Below are 23,720 nucleotides of genomic sequence, written 5' to 3'. Positions count from 1 at the left end.
AGACTAGAAAAATTTCTCTTCTGTTTGCCTAAGGGCTGTAAGAACTTCTGTTTGTCTGACTGTCCATTGGACATTCTGAAAATGAAATGAACTATATAAACTTGACATTTTGCATGCAATTACAGCGAAGCCTGTTATGTGACGTGATCTGGCATATTCTTACATTGTCTTTTAGGTATTCCGTATTTGGAATACAATGTTTTGTTTCAGTTCTGCAAATTAATAGTAGAAAAAAATACTAATTAACAACTCTGCATTTTGAGTTTGTGATCAATGTAGTAAAATTCACCCATACATTGATTAACTATGCACTATCTTCGAGTGAAAGAGAGAGGAGAGCTGATAAAAATTTGCATAGAAGTGTAACACATTTCAATTAACAAAATAAAATCTAATAAAAGATTAAAACAATAAATTAAAATTGTTTTATGGCTAAAAGTTGTTTGTTATATTAATTGATATTTATTCTTTTAATTTTTATTAACATTTCTAAACAAAAGCCTATTACATCCACAAATACTGAATAGAAATGGGAGATTCTGTAAAACATTCAACAATAATAAAACATAGGTTAACACTGAACTCCGGTCACCCGAAATGGTTTCACAAATGATATCGTGCATATAAATAACTGAGCAATACAGTTTATATTCAACATCAGAACACTAAACCAATGTTACGCCACTGAACAGAAGAATAGGTAGGTGTATGACACATCGTTGTAGCGACTGGCTGGGCACACAAATGTCCTTGAGATGCTTCACCCTCCCTCTCCCTCACCAACCACCACAATAATGCTCGGCATCAGCGCCCACCGCCACACCGGCCGACTCACACTGCTATTATTCATCTCCTCCACTCCTACCACCATTCAAAAGTATAACTTATAGTTTGTACATACATTATTTCTCCTATGCACCTATTTTAATTGGTTATCTTGATATGTAATTGGATTAACCGAAAAATTGTTATCCAAAATGGCTACTCCCCCTTTATTTTGGTTAACCATGGTTTTACTACATTTAAAATTAATAAAATAGTAAAAGTAAACCTGAGGGTACAAGATAGTTGTTGTAAAAAATTAAAAGTTAATTCAATAATTAATTTTGTACATAAACAAATTTGTCAGAGTAAGAATTATTATCAAACACGTTAATATCTTTTAAATGTAAAGTACTTAAATTGGTTTTGTAACATTATATTTAATTTATTGATTTTAATATTGGTCTTCATCAAATAACTATCACTTGTATACTGTTATAAATTAAATTTTTAGTTGTCGTATACCACAGACAAAGTTAATACTCAGCCGCAAGCAATCAGTTTGAGCTGGTTCTTGGAACTTTCCCACTTTAGTAAAAATCAATAGCATATGACAATGTGACGAGCTACGTTTTTAAATTCTATTATATACATAAAGGCAATTACTATACCAACACATAATTTTTAGTGTGCATCTTTTTTACTTTATTAAGTTTACCTTTGAACACTCTAGAAACAATATCAGGATGATCTCTTGGGAATTCACTTACTTTGAATTAAAGGTTATTGTCAAATAAATATCTGGATTTGCACTTTTGGATGATTGCTGTGGCATTTTGATTTTTTTTATTATATTATGTGGGCTTTCTTCCTCTATTTAACACAAAGCCCTGTATTAACTTCAATTCAAATGTATATGTCTAAAATAAACTTCTGAAATAGGTTTTTGAGTGATGAATATATAAGAAATACTATCCCATCGCTAATCCATAACATGCAAAATGTAACATTTTAAGTCATTCTAATTTTCATCTTTGGCCATTGAGAATCATTTTTGGATACTATCCAGGTTTTCCATGAGGAAACCGAAGAAGAACAGAAGAGTATACACCATTTGGTTGTAATCATAAGTCATAATGAAAAAAATATTAAGGCATACCTTGTTGGTGGTAAACTTATATGTGACGGTTTTGTGGCAACTCCTCCTTAGTGGGTCAATAGTAACAACAAGGTCCATTTCATAGAATTTCTTTCTGTTTAGCGTAATGCGATGGAAAAGCCATTATACTGTTGTTTTGCCTTAAATTTTTTATGAAATTCAAATCGTAACAAACTAGTTCTTTTAGTTAGTAATTTACTTGCAATTATGGGATATTAACGGTTGTCCATACTGACAATATGGGTTAAAATGTCCATTTGTGACCTACTCTGTGAAATGAATCGCACCACAGTCCATTCAAGTGTGTTATTAATAATTCATAATGCTCTTTATCAACTTTGTTAGCTGATTTTTGTGGCCTACTTTTGTACTATTCCTAAAATATTTTTTCCTTCAAAGCTTTTGGGAGAGGATACATCCCAATACCCCCCCAGTGGTTACGCCACTGTTTGTGTGTAACCAGAAAACACTCACATAATCGACAGGTAGTCTTGTAAGATTACATCATCAGACAGTAAAAATAAGGTATTTATTAGAGGTTTTTTACAAAATAAAAATGTGTACATTAACAATACAGTTTTACTGTAAGTTCAAGAATCTCTCTTCAGCTTTGGTTCCCTTAGCTAGTACAATGAAGCTCGGAGTACCACCATCAACTCTGTACCTGCAACAGTCGTTTGTTCTTTGACATTGTAACCTATCATGGAGTTAGTATAATACTGTATTAATCAATTATTAGTGTTAAATCATTTTCTATTATTTAAAACTAAAAGGAGAAGCTGGCCCCCTTTTATATTTATTCCACCCAGTCTCCTATGCCAAACAGAATAGTGCAAGTTCAGTATTGATAAAAGTGCTACAGTCACAAATATGCCTTAAATATCACAAATATGCCTTAAATATCACAAATATGCCTTAAATATCACTATTGCTCATTCAGATCCAAATTCTGATGCCTTCAACCATTCTTACTCAAATTTACTATCATGCAGATTGTATATGTTAGCATTAGCCTATATTTTGTTCTTTGCAGCTTCGTTCTCATATTATGCTAATTGGTATAGATGAACCTTTGAACAATGGCTTAATGGCTTTGAAAAGTTAATTAAATCATAGCATAATATTTCAAACTTTTGTTTGTGTAAAAATTAGCCAGATCGACATACAAAATACATTGAGACCATTCAATAGGCTCTTTATTTCTTTTAATTAATCTAAATTTATTGAAAACAATTATAGAACAACAACAAAAATAGTACATAATTACCTTTTATCACTGATAGTTTGGCCTAAAGTGTTGTCTATGTTGACCATGTGGGCACAACCATCAGGATCTTCGAAATACACATGAATGTTATCCAGAGTGTACTTTCTGTCCCCATCCCATTCAGGGAGCTCACTGAACATTTCAGCCAACTGATCAGAAAACCTGAAAAATAACATTTTCAGTTTTTTCTTTCTGGACTGTGGTGGTAAGTAACAGAGCTGTTTAAACATACAAAACATGATAAACTGAGGTTTCCGTATAATTTATATCTGAAACACAACCGGATTGGAACCTAATTCTAAGATATCTATAAAGAAAGATAACAATGAACGAAAAACTAGAAAAATAATTTCAGATAATAATTTTACATCTACATTTGGTTGTTATATATAGCAGTTAACTCAATATATAATATGTATAAGTAAATTTGCTGTGCTATACTTCAAGAAATAGTAATATAGTTTTTACAATATCACGACTGTAATTTTGTTGTAATAGAGTAAATGTAAGGTGCATAAGGTCTTGGACCTGCAACACGGGTTATGGAATTTTAAGCATTCTGCATTAGTTCTCAGTGTTCTTCACTCTTCCCATTGTTTTCTCTATGTAACATAGTGAATTGTCAGCACTGGCTTGGGATATTCTTCTTCTAAATTTATTTATCAACTTCCTCAACAAACAAGACTTTTTAAGTAATGGTGATAAAATTTACATTACAATAATATTATTATTACTACTAACACTGTTTAAAACTCTGGTCTGACTGGTGCATAAATCATTACATTTAAAAACCAAAAACTATTAATCCATGATAAACTATTCGTTGCATACTTTCTTTATTGTAAACTGTATAAATGAATCAAAGCAAAAATTAAATACAATATATTTACATCACAGAGCAAAAACTTCATTTTGAATATACTTGTAACATACAAAAACGTACTTAATGTCCTGTATTATCCCAAATTGAATTCAAGAAATCAAGAATCTTTATTGTTGTCCCACTTAAAAGTATTAACAATGTCAGAGCTGGTATGAGTTAGGCCACATCAATTGTCAATTTCTTATAACTAATTAAAATTCCTTAAAACCAGTTTAAAATTCAACATTTACAACGAATTAAAATTCCTTAAAACTAGTTTAAAATTCAACATTCAATGTTATTAAAATCACTTAAATAAACTTCCTCAACTGAATAAAAGGCTTTCACTTTTAGTCACTTAATTAACATATTCTTAAAGTTCTTAGTGCTCATTGTTTTGGCGTTGAGAGGTAACTTATTAAATAGTTTTGTACCAATGTAGATATAGCTATGTTGGGATTTGCTCAGCCTAGTATATTTCACATCAATTAAGTTTACAGATCTGGTATTATAAGAATGTACAGAGTTTCTTAGGCTAAACGAAGTCAGATTTTCTTTGATAAAAACCAGGCTTTGCAAAATGTAAATACTTGGCAGCGTTAGTATGCCTAGCTCTATAAAAAAAGGTTTACAAGAATCTGTTTCACTTATGTTCACAAGGCATCGAATAGTTTTTTTTTTGACATTTAAATACTTCCTTTGCACCAGCAGAGTTGCCCCAAAGAATAGTGCCATACAAAAGGTGAGAGTGAAAAAGTGAAAAGTAGGCATTGATAAGTATACTAGGACTTGTACATAACTTTAGTTTCTTTAAACAAAAGATAACTCTAGAAAGGCGAGAGCAGAGTGAGTTGGCATGAACACCCCAAGTAAGGCTAGAATCTAGATTAATTCCTAGAAGTTTCACAGATTTATTTTCAGAGCCTTTAGGTCTACTACTTAAACTAAATACAATATTTTCTGTTTTTTCTTGGTTAACCTTTAATTTGTTTGCATGAAACCATATGTGGGATCTTTCTTTCATGTAATTCAAAATTACATTATTCAGGTTACGATCTTTACCTGATGTTAACAGAGTTGTGTCGTCTGCATAGAGTATGGTTTTGTTAGGCACAAAGGCAGGCAAGTCATTTACAAAAACAGTAAACAAGAAGGGGCCCAGGACGGAGCCCTGAGGCACTCCACAAGTAACATGCTTAAGACCAGACAGGTCTGCGCCCACCCTCACATACTGCAAACGATCAGTCAGGTAAGAAGTGAACAGAGACAGTTCCTTGTGCTCAACACCATAGTAACTGTGCTCAACACCATAAGTATTACAGTACATTGCATTGTGCCTATGATTAATGAACAATACAAACACTTGAATAATGTTTATTGTTTTACTATGTATGATACAATATCCACATACTAATATAACCAATTTGATTACACCAAAGTTAAAGAGCAAAAATGTTTTAGTGCATTTTATTTCAGGTACGTTTTGTAATTTAAACTATAAGCTAATAAGTAATGATAATAATAATATATTGATTGCACAATACATTTAATAAAACACTTTCGTACGTTGCAAACTGCTGCACACTTTTATAAACAACTACAAATAATTAAACCTACAATAATGAAACTAAAGGTCATCAAGGTTTTTATTGAGGAATTCATTAATAAGTGTATTTCTCATATTTTTTGTAAGGGCCATAATGTATGCAGTCATTAAATATTGTGTTTTTATCACCATTTTATCACCACAAGTCAAATCATCTTAAAATTTTAACTTCATTAGGAAAGTTTCTATAAAGTGTGAACCGGTAAACTTAGAAGATAGTTATGGCACTGGCCATACAAGTCTGAAATAAAACTATAAAGTCACAAGAACATCTCAAACCTTCAAACAGTATTTTTTTTTCTCTACTTCTTGGGACAAGAAGCTTATAAAATTGCACCTAGTTGTATCAGGACCTTTGCGCTGCTTCCAGAGTGACAAGATATTTTGGATGGGTAAGGTTGAGAGTAGGGGTTGCCTCCTGTCGAGATTCATGAGGAAAAGTTTAGGGCACTAATCTCAAATCATGTCCCCTAGGAAGAAGGAGAAGCCAGCTCTGAACCAACCTCTCCAGTCAAAGCAGGCAGAGGGAGTGGCACACCCTTATGTTTAGGCTGGCAAGAACCTTTGACTCTTAGGGACTAACCCCACCAACTCCAAAAGTCATCTCCCGCAGTAAACTAGACCTATCAGATTATACTTGTGCCTCAGAATCTCAACATTTGCGGTTAGTGATGTGCTGCTCCTGGACATCCATAAGGTTGCCCAGATTTAATTGACACATCGGTTTTTGCTGTACCCACTGTGGGTTCAACTGGAAGGTATAAACCAGCCAGAAGTGAACCCTCCTGGGGATTCAAAAAGTATTAGTAATTTAGAAATGAGTCATAAGGACATTAACTAGACTAGGGCTACAAGAAGCCTGCAGAGAAGCCACCAAAGAACTCAAGATACAGACAGTAACTGCACTGTACATTTTAGAAGCGGTTCCGCTTACAGTAAGAACAGGTCCAGCCAGATCGGAAGACAAAATATAACAAAGGCATAGGCACAACTTCATACTTGACACTTATTATCTACATCTATTAGTAAGAAGTCTTTATGTTGAGAAACTGCTTTCTACAACTACCTTCTAGAAGACCTGATGACTACCAAAAAAATCTTATAAAATATCTCTATGGAATAAACAATATACTCAACCCAGAAGTTTTTGGACTGGAGGACTCTGAACTCATTTTTTGGAATGGTCAAAAGAACCATCATTGTACTTTTGTTTAATTTGTTTAATATCCTCAAATTTCTTTTCCTCTGAGAGGAATTTCAATTTTCACAACAGCCACCTTGTCCCAAACTAGTAATACACTTTTGAATATACCCCAGTCATTATTTAATAAATCCAGATTGTCATTTGCGATTATCTGCAGCTCATGTTTTGTTGGTCCATCAACAGCCAAGAAGCTAATTTTGCTGAAACGTGGTTCATTTTCAAATTGTCTTATAAAATTACAGACTGCAGATTTTGAAATGCCAAAAATCATCTTTTGTCTGCCATACAATAAATCGAAGGTTTTAGTTGATTACCCCATGAACGTTCAATGTTTCCAGAATTTCTAGTCTTTGCAGGCCTGCTGATCATGGGCCACTCTCCACCAAAATGCGGCCATCTTTGAATCACTTAAACAACTGTTTTATCTGAGTATCATCTGTAGACTTGTTACCATAAGTTTTGTGTAACATGTGTCTCTGAAGCAGAATGGCCTAATTTCTGGTAATATAAACTATATAATATGATATATTTCATGTTATTACTGGTAACATAATTTGAAACATAAACTCTTTGTTCAAGACATTCATTTAGTCATAGCAAAATGCGACGTAAGCACATGTAATAACATTTAAAAAAGAGCACTGTTACTTAGTGACCTGGTGAAATTCTCAGAAGGGTCTGCCCTCCACCCCCATTACCATTATAACATATCGGCCATGTAACAATTAGCCAGAAAAGGGAGGTTGGATACTTTACAAACGCCCCTCATCATATATACGTCTTTCCCCCATTCTAATACCTCTAACCTCAATAATGCAATGGACTTGATACAATCGATTTACTCAATGCATATGTGAATTAAAACTGAATGACTGTTTGACAGTCTGTGCTCTTGGTTTAGTTAAAGGCACTAAATATGATTTCAATCTATTGAACTCTTAAATGTTTAATGCTACTGCTTACTTTGTATCTTCATGGAATTCTTGAACAAAGTCTGAAGTCTGATACTCTGGATACATAAAGATGACAGGCCACACGAGTCGCCCATTCACCAAGTGAACTGGTCTCTGTACTGCTTCGGGAAAAGTTGCCTCTATCTCCTTCAAGGAGGAAACACTGTTATCTAGAAATAAATACTTCAAATAAGCTAACACAAATTCTAGTCTTAAATGCACCATTTAAAACATATTTCAATCTCTAATCTAATATACTATACAGCCGCATCTCTTTATATCATCTTATACAAAGGTATATGTAGAATAGTATCATATTATAAATTATTTACTAGTAAAAATTATTAAATTATAAATAAATTACCAGACCAAAGATTGTTTAACAAATACATGTTATGTCTATTGATTGAAAATAAATTAAACAAATGAACTCTTGGTCAATGACTATCAGTTATGATGTACAATGAAAATCTTAATGTAGTCTTTAAAACTTTTTGTTTGTGTAAACAGCAGATAAACAAACATTCAAAATACATTAAGACCATTCAATAGGCTCTTTTCTTTAGATTAACTAACATATAACTTCTAGTCTATTGTCAGAATTTTTTACAACTATATAAACACACTGACAGTGACTTGTGATCTCTACTTGTTTACCTGAACCAAGAACTCTGACATTTCTTTCTTGTATTGCCTTGAGAAGTTTTTCTTCATCCATTCTTGCTTTCCTCTCCAATATAGCTTCTTTTCTCTTATCTCTTTCTGCCATTTTCTAAAAATATTTAAAAAGTTTATAAATAAAAATCAAATGTTTTACAAAACAAACATGATTTTATTTAATATTTTAAAACTCACAAAGATATACAGAGTCTGTTCAATAAGTACCAGAACTGGTTCCAAAAATCAAAACTTATTGCAGGTATCATTACGATTACTTAATAATTAATTTCAATATGATATATCCCTGAACTGCGGATTGAATAATAACAATAGCTACTAGGCCTATCACACATGAATATTAAATATTAATACATGATATAACATCACGGCCGGCAGAAGACAGGACAACTGACACTAGGTGATTCCAGTTCCCGGTGGATTGTCGTTATCAGCTGATTGGTCGGTTGGCGAGACACTGTTGCGATGGAGTAATGTGTTGAACAAATAATGGGAGCTGAATTGTAACTTCTCATTGAACATGAGTTCATCTAATATATTCCTTATAGATGTTTATAAATTTCATATTCTTCAAGCATGTTTAATTTGCTGTCTTTGCAACAATGATGTAACACCCCATATTTTAATTAATTCTGTTTATTGTGTGTAGTTCTCATCCATCATATATTGAGTGAACGATGAAGTTTGTTTATGTAATTTAAGTTTCGGGCAATGCTCTTTAAGTCTTTAGCTAAACGACCTGCCTATCTGTCCGATGTAAAAACTATGGCAATCGGAACAAGACAGTTTATAAATGCCGGTCTGAACATTGAACATTTTTGTCCAAGTTCTGAGATTTACATCTCAAAATGTTTCCAGTATGGTTTGTTGTCTTAAAGACTAGGTCTAAGCCATGGGATTTAAGGTCTTTTTTAGTGCAATACTTTATAATCGCACTATACTCAACGCATATCTATAGAATAGAATAGAATAGAATAAACTTTATTTCTCATAAATATGCACACATTCCAACATATTCAATACAAATATACAACAAATATAAATGCAAACCACATACATAGCAAAATAATCTTGTGCATAGCACGCGATTACATAGTATATCAGTACTGGCTGACCTTGACACATTAACATTCATGCCACACATACATACATACATACACCGAGAAATAAAGTATTGGCCTCCAAGGCAAAGCCTGTTTTGAGGCATTTACATGATTCATAAAAATAAAAGAACTAGCAGTGATAGAACAACAATTATACATTTTCAAATATTATAACATAATCCTAAAACCCTCTTTACAACAAAATTCAATTAGATTCATACTTGCAAGATAAAACAGATAAATCACACATACACTAATTATATAAAATAAACTATAAATTATAATCATCATTATGTCTACATCTATTTTAAACAAATACTATCCATTGTACAATTTCCTACACCCACACATACATTTCCCTATCAACCAACAATACAACATTTCATACATAACTCACAATACAAAGACAAAATACTATTATTTCAGCATTAGTGTTTATTATTATAAACCATAGCCATTAACAGTACATATCCCTCCCACTAGTTTTGGACAATAAAACTGGACATCAAAACAGTACATAAAATACATTTAAAAACATTTAATCTTGTCCTGCTTTTCATTTTTCTTATTATTACCGAGTAATATTTTCTTATTCTTTACTATTGTGTCCACCATAGTGTTGCTATAACCGTTAGCCTTGGCAATATGTTTGATGATATTTAATTCTTTATTGTAATTGGTTACATTCAGTAGTACTTCGAGAATTCGGTAAATCATAGAGTTATAAATGGCCATTTTTGTGTTTATGGATGATATGAAGTGGAATGGATTGTTTGGTCTGATGTTGTATGTTTAAGATAAATGCTATATTCAAAACTATTGTTGCTTTTGTGGGTGAGGTGTAAAAGTTCAGTTGATTTGATGTTTCTATTTTAATGGTGAAATTCAGATTGGGGGCAATGGTGTTTAAATATCTATGGAAAAGATCTAACTGGCAGACATTACCACTAAACAATAAAATAGTGTCTTGTACATATCTATGGTACAACAGTATTTTATTCCTGTATTTATCCAATCCAACATTATGTATTCGTTTTCTATATGATTGAGTTACAAATCTGATAAAAAGCCAGATAATGGGAAGACTATTGCCAATCCTTCATGTTGCATGTTAATTTTAACATTAAACTCAAAACAGTTTTGTTTCAGAAGAATCATTAGTTAAGATATTTTTTCTGGTAACAAATTAGATGTCTTTAGATAGTTATTTATTATTTTTAAAGTTTCTTGAATGGGTTCATTTGTATATAAATTTTTTACATCAAATGATTCAAACATATAATGTAATTTTATTTTTGTATTTTTTTGTTTTATTTATAAGGTCAAAGGAATTTTTAAAACTAAAATTATCATTTATTTTAATGTGAGTTCCCAATATTACTTCCAGCTATTTTGCCAATTTGAAAGTTGGCGCCGATTTGTAATCTACAAGAGGCCTAATGGGAACACCATCCTCATGAACTTTAGATAAACCGCACATGATTGGAGCTGACGGATTCTCATATGCAGGTATTTAATTACATCTTCCAGTAAATAAACGCTACTATTAATGTGTTTTTAATTTTAACCTGATATGTTCAAGTAGGATCTTTTGATAACTCGCTAATAATATTGTTGTTAATGAATTTTTTGACCTTGGTTGTATAGTAAGTGTTAGTGTACGATAACAGTAGTGTTACCCTTATTAGCTTTGCAAAGTATTACATTATTTTCTTTGGGCTTATCTTTTATTTTCATCAACGTCAAAAATCTTGTTTCTGACCATAGTTATTATCAAAAGTTTTCTTTATTTTCTTTGTTAAAAATAGCCTAGTTAAATTTCTGCTTTCATAATCGGGAATATCTTTTACTGCCATTTCTGCATTTAAATACCATCTGTTCATTGCTATTAATTATAATTGAAGTTTTGCTTACAGTACTAGGATAAAACTTGAAATCAAGTAGTAATCTATATCATCTCTAGATTTCTAGTCATTCAAGAGCTTAAGAAATTTGTTTCTTTGATTTGATTTTTTACTTCGAATAAGTTTAGAAATGAAGCACTCTATATTTATTAAATCAAGTTCAATTGGATGGCAGTGTTTCGAAGGTCGAGATATTTTGTGTATATACTAATATGTTTAACATGACCTTTTTCCGATGAAAGAATTTTATTTTTTTCCTAATCAAAAGCTTCTCAGCTGTTGATTTTGTTCATTTTGTGGTAAACGAGTTGTTTCTAATTTTCACTTGGACATAGTTAGGTTTTATTTCATGTTTTAAACATTGTTTGTGAATGTTATGTTTTAAAGTGTGTTTACCAACTTTAACCTCACATGTTTATATTGAATAGCTATTCTAGCCTGACTGGTGGTGCTATTAATTTATTAATTTCCATATTATATGGCCCTGTACTGCGGATTGACTAATAACTTTAACTACGTCAATCAGTTCAAATTGTAGTCAAACACTACTACAGTTTCGAATTTTAATAAGTGATCTGGTGTCAGCGTCAATAAATATTAAAAGTGAGGATTATCTGGAGTACGTTGTGCTTGTACTGTGTTCGTGAATTTTAAACTATGATGACTCCAGATGGTTAAACCCTTCCTCTGAACTCCCTTTTAATTCACTGAAACAAGAAAAAGTCTGGTAGAGCCAGGTCTGGGCTGTAGGGGGTGTTGAGGCAAAGTTGACATGCCGAATTTCACCAGCAGCTGCCGCATAACAATTGCATGGTGCATTGTAATGGTGAATTTTCAATTCTTGGCAAGGCTAGTCACATGCGCATAACATTTCACAGGTGTGTCAGTACTTGCACATAAAATACAGCATTTACGGTCGTTCAAGTAGGCACGGAATCCTTATAAACAATGCCACGTCAGTAAAAAAAAAAAAAAACTAAATTTTTTCGGACACAGGGACTCCTGCGTATGCTATTTTGGACTTTGACATTTTGTTTTCGGGGTATATTGAAGCACCCATGATTCATCACTGGTAATAACGTTGTTAAGAAAATTTTCATTATCCTTTCTATGCTGGCATGATGACACTTCATAAAATCACACATTACGAAAATCCACCTTCTGTCTTACCCTCAGGCAAATAAATTAAAGTGTACCTGAGTGGTTGGAGACCCCTCTACAGAGGCCGACTAGTCAGACCCCATTCCACCGCTCCGTTAACCCTTTGAGTGCCACACGAAGTGGTGGAGGTCATGCAGCCAGTGCCAATCATTTGTGACAGGCCATTCCCCTCAGTGCCAAGCACTATTTTTATGTTACTGCAGTATTTTACTAAAAAATTAACACCTTCCTTAAAGATTAACATAATGGGACACTTTTTGCTTTATTATTTAGGGCAAGATACAGGCTACAAATTGGTATATATATATATATATATATATATATATATATATAATATATATAATATAATATATATATATATATATATATATATATTTTGACCATAAATTAAAAAAAAATTATATATGTGTAAACAAAAATACAAAAACAAAAAACACATTTTTTTGTTTAAGATACGATAAGTATTTATTTATTTTTGTTTTAGGAGTTTTATGTGCCAATTTTATGTTCCCCATGTTAGTTGGAATACATGTACCAAGTTTCATAAAATTAATTTATATATAACTGAGTTTTGAATTTTTTTATATATTGCTGCAAAATGCTGAAAACCTGCTCCAACATGCACGCTTATTCTTGTTCATGTAAAATATATTTTACTAGTTTTAAGAAATTAAATCAAAGTAGATTATACAACACTGTTATTTATTTATTATGAACAGACTTAAATTAATTACTTTGGACTTATTTCATTAGGCCTATTATACTAAATCCTTCGGATGAAATAACTGAGTGAGTGTTTTTATCATAAGAATGAATTAATGTATTTTCGCGGTCAGATTCCGTTATATGCCCCCAATGCTTAAACTTTTTTCAATGAACTTAGGAACGTTATAAAACGATGTAGTTGTGTAACAGAAGTAACATTCCATCAATCAACAAGCATTTCCCGGTATTGCGATCGGTATTGTTGTCGCTGTTATCTTAGCTTTCTCGAGAATCCTGATTACGGCAGGCCGCGCGACATCACACGATTATTTAAGTTTAGGTTAGTTTAGTTAAATTAGCGTTGGGGGCATAATGTTAGTCCTGTTACTCAACTACATAGTGTTCTAACGTTCTAAGTTAATTGAAAAAAGTTTAAGCGTTGGGGGCATATAACGGAATCTGACCTATTTTCGCTTAAGGGCGATCTGTTCCTTTTACTCATTTCGGCAAACTATACCTTATTCAATAATGAAATTGAACTAATAGTAATAAAAGTAGGAAACTTTTAAAACATTAACCAAAATGTCAACACAGCCACACTAGACAGCTAGCAAAAACAACTGAACGTAAACAAAACGACTGCAGCGTGACAACAGGCGGTTCGCACCACAGCCTTCTAGATATCAGCTACATAAAAATATTGTATACTATATATACAAACTATCACTACGTGAATTATGTCGTACATTTCTTGGGCTTTAATTTGACACGTTTTACGATATCATACGTCAATATTTCGCAACAGGATGACCAATATTGGATTAAATGGCCCTTGGCACTCAAAGGGTTAACAATACAGCGAACCAGTCCTGATACTTATTAAATAGATCCTGTATTTTGGTTATTTGTATTACATAAACCAGGATAGTTTGTACCTTGCTTAGTATTATAAATTGACGAACTACGATCTTGCAAATATTTAAACAAATTCCATGCAAGTTCAGATATTAATTAATTTATTGTAATTTTTTAATAATCATGAAATTTATTGTCTTTTTATAGAAATCAAATGTGTCTGATGTACATGTGAGTTTATGTTGTTTGTGGATCAAACCATTATAAACAATGGAAGAGCAATATTTCTACTGACTACTCAGGGTGTCTGATGTACATGTGAATTATTTAATTTTTTTATTGCAAAGAACAACTGCTTTTGGTGTAATTAGTTATGGATGTGACAATAAATCAAAACATTTGGAATATTGATTTGTAGTGATAAGATAATAAGTTAAATGAAATTAAACATGTCAATTGAAGGCAAGCATTAAGTATTTAACACTGTTTAACTGTATAAACAAATTTAACAATTAGTAATAAAGCTGGTTATACTTGTCTAATGAATTACATATTTTTTAAATTGATAAACGATTCATGAAATATTGCACATTCTGATGCGAGATATGATTACAAGATTAAGAGAGTTAGACTCACCTGTTTGAGGACAGAATCTGTCCGCAGTTTGACAATTACGGTGTGGTTAGGGTCAAACTCCAGTACCTGGTCGCAGTACTCCAAACAACTCTGGAACCTACCGAGGTAATAGCAGCATTGGGCCGCCCGAACCAGTGCCTTCTCGTATCTTGGCTCCAGCTTCAAAGCAATCAGACAGTCTGCCAGACTTGTCCTGCCACACACAAAAATCAACCGCCTCTTCTTTATAAATTTATTTTCTTCATTTATAACTATATTATTTTTAACTGTTTTGATTTGACCACTAGTCATGTTTTGTCTTTATGATATTTGTGCACAGTAACATTTTATCATTTAGACTAAACTGTCCAGTATAAACAAAATACATTTGTCTTGTTTTATTATATATTATTATACGCATTACTCTATTTTCACTAAAATGGTTAAGCAATATTCCATTCTATTTTCAAATTACCTTACTCTTCTGACACAAATATCGGGTTCATTGGATCTGTCACAAGGCTAGGATCTGATTTGCTAAACAAATTGTTGCTTATGATTCATAGGGCTAACATGTTTCAAATTTAACATGGATTCTTTCTAATTCAATTTATGATTTGGAATAACTAGCACTTATTACTTTATACTTGGTTAAAAGCAAGTTTAAAGCTACAACTTATTTATGTCTAGAGACATACACAAACAGCTTACAATATATGTTATCCGCAAAACTAACGTAGCCTCTCAAGCTCAAATTTATAAATTTAGTTTTTGGGGCCTAATAATATGGTAGTTGTGTGAAAATATGATTTTTTACACCTGAAGAAGAGGTTATATTTCTATTCTAGAAATGTAGTGTTATAGTTTAACAATGGCAAATGTCCGAAATCCTACTATTCTTTCAAATCATTCATCATCAATAACAAACTTTAAACAAAGGACCATTTCAATGCTTTTAAACTATCATTAATTTAACCTTACTAGAGTTTTGAGAGTCATGTGGTATTGTTGACGTTTTTATGAAAAGGCTAAATATTTTTATACTATAAAGTTAGATTACTATGGAATTTTTTACCACAAAATGACCTATACACCACATGAAATTAAACAGCACCTAGAACTGATACTTGGGGAAATATCCTGTTTAAATATTGTGAATTGACAGGGGAAAAAATTATTTTTACACATTATTATCTGTATAATATAAGTAACCTGGAAACCAATCAAATATCCTGCCTCTACATCCAAACACATAAAGTTGCATTTAAACACAATAATATTACTATATAACATATCATAAAAGCATTTTCACATATAAATATCCCTTCTAGACAGATGTTTTTCCGGACATTTGCCATCATTCAGTGTTACTTGAAATCAATTAGACTACTTTTCAAAATCCGCAGTCTAATTCCTTCTGGTTTGGCCAGAAAAAGCCAGATTTTATGACTGTCTTTAGGAAACATTAAACTAGAGATCTATTATTGGTTTAATTTATACACACTGATAGTATAGTGATCATACAGGCTGGAATATTAATATACTCATAGTAACATTACAATGTTTAGAAACTCCATCCAATTAGAACTTAAGTTCAACAATGGTTCATGCCATTGTCCAAAAGACATGCATCATTATCAAACTTGATGTTGTCCATATAAAAATGAAGCTTCATGCAAAACTTCAAGTTCATCTCTAAATTATTTTTTAGATATTGTAGGAATAGACAAGCAGAAGGAAATTTATTCCAACTTCCCAAGTAATAAGCTTCGCTAATGTTCAGCCAATAATATTTAACAATAATTAATTCTTGTTTCATTGTGTATAATTTATGTTAATAATAACAACAAGAAAATATCATTATTTTACAAAACTCTAAAAATTGTTAAAGGAATGTGTCAATGTGTAGAATTACTAAGTAAACTAATTATTACAATTAATTTAAGTATTACAAAAATAATTATGCCGAGACATAATTAAAACTTCCACATTAAATTTTATTCTTTCTAGTACTTTTTATGGCTTGATTAAACTATACAAGTCTGCCAACAATTTTGAACACATCAGTTATGCAATCTGTACTTTCAGCATGTGCTGTAATCACCCATTCATGCTATTTATGAACTATATTCTATTTGATTTACAAACTGAAATTCTAAATAAACTAATTGGGACTATGTTATTAACATTACATTTACAATACAATTATATGTGTTTCTAATAGTTACCTATATTCCAATTACAAATAAAACATATCACATTCACATGTAATGTATTTGAAGGTTAAAAGTATATTGCAACTTCATCAAACAAAAGATTTAAATATGAATTAAAATTGTGTGCCAGATGACTAGAAAATGAGTTGAATTAGTTGAATTACTATAATCTGTTACTAGTTTAAAATCCGATATAAGAAACTCTCGTTCACTTTAAACCATTTCTTACTTGTGTTTTTTCTTACATTGTATTGAGAACTCTTTAATAATTTTTGATAACATACTTATCCATGTCTCTTTTTTGTTTTTTTTCAATATTATTAACCAAAATAAACTCTAAAATTGGTCTCATACTAAAAACATTCAAATACTTAAAAAATTCAGTTAAAACACAAAGAGACTTGAATGAGTATGTCACAACTTTAAAATAAGGAATTCTATCCTAAATTAGAGCGTAAAATGTAATATTGCTTTTATGGTCACCAGTACAGCCAGCTAGCTCTTAACTGAGAGAACATCACACAAGAAATGAACTGTAAATGAACAAAAAAAATAAAACTGTTATAGTTCCCATAAAATATAGTAGTAGTCGTATGGTAGTAATAAAGATATGCCTTGGTAACTAACCTGTAATTCTTTAGAAAATAGTTTGCTGCTGCTCGATTATTATATAATTGAGCATTTAAAGTCTGTAATTTACACTTCTGTTTGATTCCTTCTGTAAAGCTTAATATTGCCAAACGATATTTCTTGCATTTGAAATTGAAGTTGCCTTCTTCTTTATAAGTTGCAGCTAACTCTAAAACAGTGACAAATATCAACCAGTAGTCTGAACAGTACACTTCAGTAGTGAACATGTAAAGTGAGCATGTAACTTGTAACATGTAATTTGATTTCAACTAAATATAAATAGTATTCTAAAAGCAATTGTTCACCAATGGTCCAGTATTATACTTGATCTTGAGCACTCACCTTCCGGTGTATTTTCTGTAGAATCATATTTCAGTTGTTGTATACCTTCCATAAGAGGTGATAACTCGTCTGTGGGATTTGGAGCTTTCGTCATGAAGAATGGATGTTTTTCCATTTCCTAAAATGGTAAAAGACGCTGAGAATATTCATGACAAAATTACTATTTAACTTTGTAAACAAATCAAACAATCTCATAGGATGCTAATTTTTGTTTAAATATGTTAATTTTGAAAGTATTGATGCTTTTACTTTCTATTAACAGTTTACAATTTAAATGTTATTTTAGTACAATAAAGATAAGACCTCATCAAAATATAATATGATTGGCTTGGGAAATTTGAATAACATTAAATTTCCGTCCTCAAGTTAATGTTTAATTCTACAGAAACGCTACAATAACAAACCTCTTGCCATCTGTCTTCAGGCCAACCTTCAGTGTAAGAACGTTTTTCCAAACCATCAATGAAATCATCAAGCTCTTTATCAAGTTTAGCAGCCAATTTCTCCCTTTCTTCATCAGTCATCGGTGTACTCTTCTGGGACTCCATTTAGTTATATGACTTCTACGTGTTTTCTGAAAATAAGTCCTTTTCTTTATTGAACAAGTTTACAGCAAACTTTGTTTCCAATACAGAGCTTCAAATGAACAAAACATAGGATTTCAACATGAAAAACAAAATTTCTCTTTCAAAAGAAAAAGTAAGGGGTGGAAAGACAAACCTTTGGAAATATTCTTTAATAATTGTACAATACATGAATTCAAATTATTCCAAAGTATTATTTTAATTTTACATTATTACCATTGCAATGTACACTTTTACTTTTATATTATTACCAAACAACTTTTTTCCATTTACTCTCCAAATCCCAGATTTCCCATTATTATAACATTTGTACATTAGCACTTATCACGTGTGAAAAATAATAAATTATTATAAACTATTATTATCTAATTGCAAACATAAAACAAATAAATTATTAATACACAAAGAAATTTACCTGTTTATTCTGCAGTACACATTATAAAAATAGGTATATTTGAAAGAAAGTGCAAAGAATCAAAACTGCTGTACAGCAAAATTTTTCCCTCGGATCCAACCAAACGGTTTAAGATCTTTAGTAAATCTGGACTTTATGATGTTAATTTTATGTGATGGATTGCGGTTTCAATTTATTGAAGCCCTTTTCCATTTAAGTGCTATGAAAAACAACTCCAAAGAGCAAAAGGTCCAAAAGCAGTACGTTTACCTGTCTGTCAGTCTGTGATATGACTAGATAGAATAGTCCTAGAGATCTGAAACTTAGTATATAGGTTCCTCTTGGTTCAAGTAAGAACTCTATTGGTTTAGGACAGAGGATTACTATTTTAGCTTCATTATTCTTTTTTTTTATTTATTTTCATTCAGACACCTCTAATTGTCTAAAATATCATTATAAACTTCACTTTGTAATGACCAATGCCTACGGCCATCATTGTTGATGTTAGGGTTTAAAGAACCTTTGATTTTGTCTATCAAGGCCTTCTAATATGTTTAATATTTTTATAGAAATAATGTCCAAACTAGTTATTGTGTAAACAAACTATATTGATATTAACATTTAAAACACTAAACTTAATCTAAATCAATAAAAATTTAAATTAAAGATTTATTACATTGTTTAAATAATTTTTTTATATGCTTTTACGATAATAAAGACCAATATATTCGTGTTCAGCAAATCGTTTTACATGATAATAGCCTTAGTATTAAATATATGTTTAATTTTCCACAAGTACCAACTGTTCCACACATGCCACATTTTTATTTAATATCAATGTACAAGCTGGAAATTTACTTTTTTTAGGCAGAGAAGGTGTAAAAAATGCATGACCGCACCAACGCTTGGCCTCCTCTTCTTGGGCCAGCCTAGAAATACTGTACTCAATACTCAGAACTAGGCCTTTTATTTGAACCTTATCCAAGCTCTCATATTATTTTCCTTTTTCCCTAGATTGGATATATATTCATGTTCACGATATAGAGTCAGAGCAATGAAAGTAACAAAATTAAATTTTGTTAGTAAAAGTTTACACAAAATAGTGACATATTAGGTCCATGTGACTGTTATCAACCTATATCTTTTGTCCCAATATTTAGTCAAGTGTTTTCACAACATTACAAAAAACGGGTCCGGCATTAAAAAGGTTAATTGTAATCACCACCCTCTACAACTAAGAAAGTTATATTATGTTCAGGGGGATAAATATAGGCTGCAGTATACTAAGCGTCCAAGACTCAAATGATCAAAATAAACTTTTGATTAGACTGATTTAATTATGGTTTAACGATATCTGACATGTTTACTCTATAAAGTAATAATTGTAAGTACTATGCTGATCTAACTTAGTATAAATCAAGTTGCATTATTTTTTATAATCTAAAATGCGTAGGCTATATTTCTGTTACACATAAAAATATAGATTCAATACAATACAATCTTTCAAGTCTATAACGTAATTCAGTTCATCATTATTGTTCCAAATTAATTCAAACAAAGTTAAATCATGTGTATGGTATTTGAGTAATGGCAGCTAGAGAGGGGAAATACTCGTGTTTATCAATAACCTATTACAAAATAACATGTTGAGGTATTAGTATATTCATGTAACCAGTATACAAAAATTTAACTAACTCACTACAATGTAATACTCAGACTGATAAACTGGTTAATTCAAATTTTCAATATACAACACAATTAGGTAGAATAGAATATATCTTTGTACGATTCTCACAGATTCTACGAAACAGCCACTGACCCAAACAAAAAGAAGACAGTTTAACGCAACAATAGTGCAAGAATTGAAGCACAATCTGGAATCCCAGATTGTACTACACAGTCCTCGTCTATTTGTTATTAGGCTATACATACGTACATATTATAAATATAAAAAGTTTAAGATAACCTTTACGAGCACTTATGTGATCTGAGCTTGAATTTGGGTACTATCTCGAAGTATATTTTTCTTTTTTTTTTGCATTGGCTTCACCGAAAGCCACACTGATGTCCAGTGGCATTTCTAATCGGTACTTTCCTGACCTCAAATCACATCCCAAATCACGTTGGATAAGAAAACAGCCCTCAAGGTAGTACCCAAATTTAAGCTTAGATCACGTGAGTACATGTAAAGGTTATCTTTAACTTTGGTACTACTAGTAATATCTTTACGATAACCTGCTCTAAATAATACTGTAAAAGAATATTCCATATTGTAATATTTCCATTACTAGTCTCATAAACATAAGTATTGATCATTGGAGTGCTGGACGCTTATTACACTGCAACGTAATAGGGGTACAGTACGATAAACGGACAAGGTTTTTAATATCGAAATTATCAATATTTAATTATTATACACATCAATATAATCAACCAATAGTAATTAATCTGAACCATAAATAAATCATTTGTACCAACTGTATACACATTTTCATATTCTAAACACAATTTTAATCTATGAGTAACTTGTTACGTTTTCTTTATTATTTAAATTATATTTTTCATCACCTGTCTTAATTTTATTGCCGTTTGATTAATGGTTATGATTCCCTTTTCTATTAATTTGAAACATGTGACTTTAATTTAGTATTTTAGATACGGTACACTGATATCAGTTGATAGTTCTGTTATTCAATATATAAAGTATCAATGATTGTAATAAGGGAGATAAAAACAGGTCTGCTTATCATACTCTGTCCCTTAATAACAAAAAGCCAAGATCAAAAAAATAAAAGGTGATTACATTTTAATACCAATATTGTAATCATGTATGGATTGTTTTAATGTGGGCTTTTAGAAGTTATTTTTTTATGTATAGTAAATAAAGACAGAACACTAAATATAAATTGACCACCACCACAGTAGCAACTAACTGCTTATCTTTTCCAGATTAGTTCAAATAGGCCTATTATACCCAATTATAATTAGCTTACATAAATCAAATTTACAAAAATGTCAGCCTATCATAAAAGGTTACATCATTGTTTAAATCTAAAACAAATAAAATATCATAATTCAAGTATCATATACAGTACAGTATCATATATTTACCACTAATATGGAGCGCTTTGAATATGAAAGGCGCTAACAACACTTCACTAAAATCATAACCTCATTACAAATAGAAACAATAACACCAAGCAGTTGATATTTGTTTTTTTCTATACTGTGATAATAAACAAAACCAATTTTCCCTTACTAGACGCAATTCCCTTTACCATTGTAAAACATTATAATAGTTGATCTTAATAATGACGATCTAGAAACCAATACTTTTACAAACCATTCATGACTAGATGAGTTTCTTTTTACAGGTATTAAAAAATAATTGATTGAACATTGAACTATAGTAATATAAAGAGTATTTTGAAACGTAGATAAACATAAATAATTAACCACCAATATAACTTCTACGGACAACAGACAAGTATTTTGGTTTACAGCTTAAATGTATTTTGACTAGTGTTAGATATATAAATATGATGAGAATGATCGTCCAACTTCAGGAAGAATACCGTTCAACCCAAAAATAACGAAACTGTTTTTGTAAATTTTAAATGTTAATATCAGTATAACAACCATTCAGTTATGTTTCATGTTACCAAATCCTCCCAATCACTTGGCGACGAACTACAAAATCTCTTGTGATAATACTTTACCAGGTAAAACATTGACATTTCAGAAGCCAGGGTTTGATAACGAGTGCCTCTGGTAATCAGTGCTGCCGTAGCCTGAACTGCCAAAAATATTTGTAGTTAAACATCTGATACATTTATCAATACAAAAAATATGAAACTAAATCCCTTTTTAGACATTTTATTTGATAGCAAATAACATGTCAACAATAAATTAGAATTTTGCTGAATATTTATTAGAAACGAACCATAGTAAAAAAAATACATTGAAAATGTCTCAAAATTTTACATATTAATCACAAAAGAAGAACTGCATACTTAAAAAAAATATATAACACCGATCAAAATTACAAAAATAAATTATCATTATAAATTTAACATCAGTTTAAATGTTCTATATGTGAATATTTACTTCTTTGTTTCAGAGGTTATTCAAATGTATAATGAAGACGGCTTAAATGTCGAAACGTGTGTATGTAAAATAAAATGTTTAAAATTAGCAATAAACAATAATTTAAGTATTAAATTGTTATCTCCTGGGTTAACACATCCTACTTAAAATGTTAAACTAGCAATGGAATTACAAAACTTTAAACATAATTTAATGTTACATAGCTTTGACCTCTTCAGGATATATAGCCTGCCACAGGAAATGTTACTAACTGTTGCATGGACGGAGGTGAGTAAGAAATGCTTGGACTAACACACCCAACGTATGCTTAAAGTGAATATATCTCATTTAGCCAATGTTGAGTCAGAAAGTGTTACAATAAAAAAAAACAGTAGCAGTCGTGGGACTGCCGATAGAAGTGAAAACGAAACTATTAAGTTGAGAGTAATTAACAATACGTTATAGTAGCAGTACATCTGTAATTGTAAATGTGACGCGTTTTTAATTTTCCAATTTTAAAATCCACGAAAAAATATTATCAAATAACTAGAAATCTATTTTACCACGCTAGTAAGATAAATCTTATACCGTAATAATACTCATTTCATGATGAAGAGGTTAAATATTAAAAACA

General features: G+C 31.0%; 1 protein-coding gene across 1 annotated transcript; it reads right to left on the bottom strand.

Annotated features, from left to right (window-relative positions):
* Positions 1-2,431: 2,431 nt before the first annotated feature.
* Positions 2,432-22,261, bottom strand: LOC124359474 (DNA polymerase interacting tetratricopeptide repeat-containing, protein of 47 kDa). The gene is made up of 9 exons (XM_046812239.1): positions 22,112-22,261; positions 18,427-18,596; positions 18,023-18,140; positions 17,678-17,849; positions 14,856-15,048; positions 8,471-8,585; positions 7,824-7,983; positions 3,189-3,350; positions 2,432-2,585 (listed from the first exon to the last, which is right to left on the bottom strand). The coding sequence occupies exons 2-9, from the start codon at positions 18,568-18,570 to the stop codon at positions 2,501-2,503; spliced, it is 1,149 nt and encodes a 382-aa protein (XP_046668195.1). The 5' UTR covers positions 18,571-18,596; positions 22,112-22,261; the 3' UTR covers positions 2,432-2,500.
* Positions 22,262-23,720: the final 1,459 nt, after the last annotated feature.

The sequence above is a fragment of the Homalodisca vitripennis genome, chromosome 1, assembly GCF_021130785.1.
Source record: "Homalodisca vitripennis isolate AUS2020 chromosome 1, UT_GWSS_2.1, whole genome shotgun sequence".
In the NCBI taxonomy this organism is placed as follows: Eukaryota; Metazoa; Arthropoda; class Insecta; order Hemiptera; family Cicadellidae; genus Homalodisca; species Homalodisca vitripennis.
Note: the sequence above shows the minus strand (reverse complement) of the source record. Positions and strands in the feature narration are given on the sequence as shown.